Source organism: Plectropomus leopardus, unplaced genomic scaffold (genome assembly GCF_008729295.1).
Source record: "Plectropomus leopardus isolate mb unplaced genomic scaffold, YSFRI_Pleo_2.0 unplaced_scaffold26094, whole genome shotgun sequence".
NCBI classification, from domain to species: domain Eukaryota; kingdom Metazoa; phylum Chordata; class Actinopteri; order Perciformes; family Serranidae; genus Plectropomus; species Plectropomus leopardus.
Window position 1 is genome coordinate 1 of NW_024628373.1, and position 3,772 is coordinate 3,772.

A 3,772-nucleotide genomic window follows, 5' to 3' on the forward strand; every position below is an offset into this window, starting at 1 on the left:
ATATGATCCCAAAGTGTCTCGTGCGTTTAGGTTCATGTCTTACTTTTACAGAGATCCAGGAAGAGCTCCTCGATGCCTTTATTTAACTTGGCTGATGTGTGGTAGTGTTTGGCTCCCACCGACTCTGCATAACTGCACGCAAACACAGAGAAAGATAAGAAACTAGCGAGCACGCTCAGACAACTCCAGATCAACGAAAACCAGAGCGAAATCTCCACCAACAAACTCTGTATTTGTTCACATCGCACAAACGTAAATCAGCTTTCACTGTGTGTCTGCTGACTTTTTACCTCTCAGCCTCTTCCACTGAAACATGTCTGTCTTTGTCCAAATCAATTTTATTACCTGCAGAGAAAAGAAAAACAGATTTATTTATCAGTCCGGCTCATCAAATCAAACATGATTCATTTCTGTATTTATTTCTGTATAATAGTTGTTATCGCTAACCAGTAGTCACACGCGACATGTGAGTATTTGTACTGACAGGAAATGCAAGAATAAATTCATCATCATATCAGAATAAAACGTGAAAACAAAAGAACAATATAAGTAATTCTCCTGTCACACTTTTTCTCACAGCCAAGAAAAAAACAGGTAAAGTTTGAAATAAAAAAGTAAAATTTCAGGTGCTTCAGTGAACAGTTGAGAATAAACAACTTTAAAGGAATATTTCACCCCCAAAATGATCATTTGTGTATCAGTTACTCAGCCCATGTCAGGCTGATTTACAAAATGATAATTTATAATTATTAATATCTACTGATCCAGTCTTTTTTTAAATAAGCACATCAAAGAAAATAATTTTCAGATAAAAAAATAATGCAATTCATACCAAAAATAATGCCTCATTCTCAAAATGAGTAAATATCCCAAAATATTTAATAAATCTAAGAAATTAAAAATAAATAAAAAAAATCCTGATATAATGACTTAATCACTTTCTTCAAATAATAAAGTCAGAAATTAGTTATTTTAATAAAATTTCCCATTAAAATGACTTACGGGACCTTTTTTTTTTTCAATTTTTAATTGAAAAAAACAAAAAAGCAACAATGTAATAAAAGCAGCCATTTAAACTTTTGTCTCCCTGATATCATGAATCATGTTTTTCCAAATTCTTTGATAATCATAACGTGAGTTGGTAAATTACACGCACAGTCTCATGTTACTGATAACTCATTACTTATTATTATTAATATCAACTGATCCAGTGTTTTTTTATGATCATATCAATGAAGAGAATAAATTCCAGCTATTTTTTGTGTTAAAAACCAAAAATACTGTGTGAAAGTTGGGAGACGTCTCGTTCACTGTGATTATCAAAAAGTGCTTTTATGAAGAAATGTTGATTTAAGCTGAAAACAAAATTAATGTTTAGTATGAAGTCTTTTTTTTGTATTATTTAAGCCTATTTGGACAAATTTGAATCTCAACTTTCTATATAAGGAGAAATAAAGTTATGAGTGTTTCTCTTTATGGCATTAATTATCTGAACAGGTACATTAATGAGCCACAGGAAGCCTCAAACTTCACCGTCCTAAAATCTCTTTGAAGGACGTCCTCATGTGACCTGTTACTTTATAAAAAACACCAAAATTACAAACAGCAGATTCTTGAACTGCGGCCTCCCACATGATGATCGGGACTTCAACAACATAATTCAATTAAAACTCCTCAGAAATATTCTCTCATGAACTCACAGGCAGACAAATTATTGAATATTTAGAAGCGCTATAGCAACCGGATCCAAAAACATGAAAACAAACACTAATAAGATAAAATAATTAAGTCATTACAGACGCAGAGAATTAAAAACCGCTGTGCAAAAAAACGTTTTGTTGGTGATCTAAAATGTTCAGGTGAAATTAATTAGTTTTTAAGGTCTACTGAAAAATAATTATTATTTCGGATGACTTACCTACTATACATAAACAAATCTCGTTCCCCAACATTTTCCTCAACTCTTTCACCCAGTTCTTCACCTGCAGAAACAGAAACAAACGAGAGAAATTAGACTTTTATGAACAAATATTCATTTATTTGTAGAGTTTATTTGATGCAAATTAACATAATGCACCTTCAGCCTGTTAAAAACAAGCTGTAGTAACTGATGTTTTAAATATAGAAATTATAGATGTTTCCAGCTCCTGTTCCCTAGTTAGGCTTTTAGTAAAGAATAAATAAATATCAAGGTTACATACAATAATGCACATACACTAACAATTATTATAAAAAGATGAGAAAAAGGTAAATATTTACATCAAAATTACCACACAAAAAAGACACAAATATCAACTTACAACACTCAGCTATAAGACGATAGTTAAAAATGCTCACATCTCTGATTTTGCGTCAGTCAACCGCGAACATTTTTGTTAAAAATCTTACTGTCTCGTGTTCGTTGTACTGCAGTTTTGGTACCTGCGGGTACCCTGAGTACACGTCTAATACAAACCCTACTTTCTGTGTAATAGCAGCGCTGCATCGGACCGGTTTAAGCTGCCGAAAAACGGAGTCGTTACCTTCTGAAAGGAGTCTTCGTCTGTAATGTCGTACACTAGAATGGCTCCATTGGAGTCTCTGTAGTAGATGGGACCTAACGCATGAAAACGCTCCTGACCTGCTGTGTCCTGCAAACACCAACAATAACGTTAATATTTTTACTTTACGTTGGCGGCATGAGACATGAAGAGAGACTCTCACCCAAATGGCCAAGTTCACTCTCTTTCCTGTGATGTTGAGCTTCTTTGTGAGGAAGGACGCCTGCAGAGGAAGAGGAGGAGACTTCAATTATCGTCATCGGGTTTAAATAATTACAATAAAATCAGGATAAATGAGAAATGGAATCAAAATATTTGGATTATATGTTTGAAGTCCAAGTTAAGTCCTTAAATTCATCAGAATCAGCTTTATTGGCCAAGAAAGTGAACACATATAAGGAAAATATACATATATATACTGCACATTTATACAGAGAGCACTCAGCCCGAAATTACAATTATTACGTGTTTCGATAAGCCTTTAGGGCCTGATTTAACCTTTTAACGCCCGGTAGACATCGTTGTTCTGTGTTCAGAAGTCTTACACGAGCATGTAAACCCCCGAAATCTGAGAAAATTGGCTTTATTTCTTTGAAAACATGGAAAAAATATAATGAGCAACTTGACAAGAAGTGTCCTGCAAACTGAAAAAGAAAAAAGTAAAACATGACAAAGAAATTACCTGAAAATTAGCTGGGGGTGATTATTAGATATTATCCCCAAAAAAGTGTAAATTATAAGTGTAATTCTATATTTAAAATCATATTATAGGAAAAAATAAAAATATTTTAGATGCAACGCTTAGTTCAGAAAATGTTCCTGTTTGTTTTTGTTTTCTATTTATTTTTCTTTTTTTGTGCTCATTTTTTCTAACTTTTAATATCTTGACTTTTAATTTCTCGTTTAAGTTGCTCGCTGCCTTCTTCCTGTGTTTTTAATGAAATCAAGCCGATTTGCTCAGGTTTCAAAGGGTTAATATTACACAAAATACACTTTTCATATCAGCTTTAAAAAGATATTGTACATTAATATTATTTTCTACTTTCATTTAGTTATTTTTTTTTCATTTTTACCACCATAAATCATAAATATCAAATATTCAGAAATGTGTATGTAATGTAATGTAACCCTTTACATGCCAGTTTAAGAAAACATGCTGAACATGTCAGCAACATATCAGAGAAACTGAAGGCTCTGTACGTGTCTCGCGTCTCTTTCGCCACACCCTCCTC

General features: G+C 33.0%; 1 protein-coding gene across 1 annotated transcript; it reads right to left on the bottom strand.

The window, feature by feature from the left end:
• Positions 1-43: 43 nt before the first annotated feature.
• On the bottom strand, positions 44-2,784 carry rab21 (RAB21, member RAS oncogene family; the record flags this gene model as incomplete). Its single annotated transcript, XM_042516923.1, has 5 exons — positions 44-132; positions 291-345; positions 1,919-1,982; positions 2,523-2,630; positions 2,704-2,784. Coding segments are annotated over 5 exons (397 nt in total), but the record flags the coding sequence as incomplete, so codon positions are not given.
• Positions 2,785-3,772: the final 988 nt, after the last annotated feature.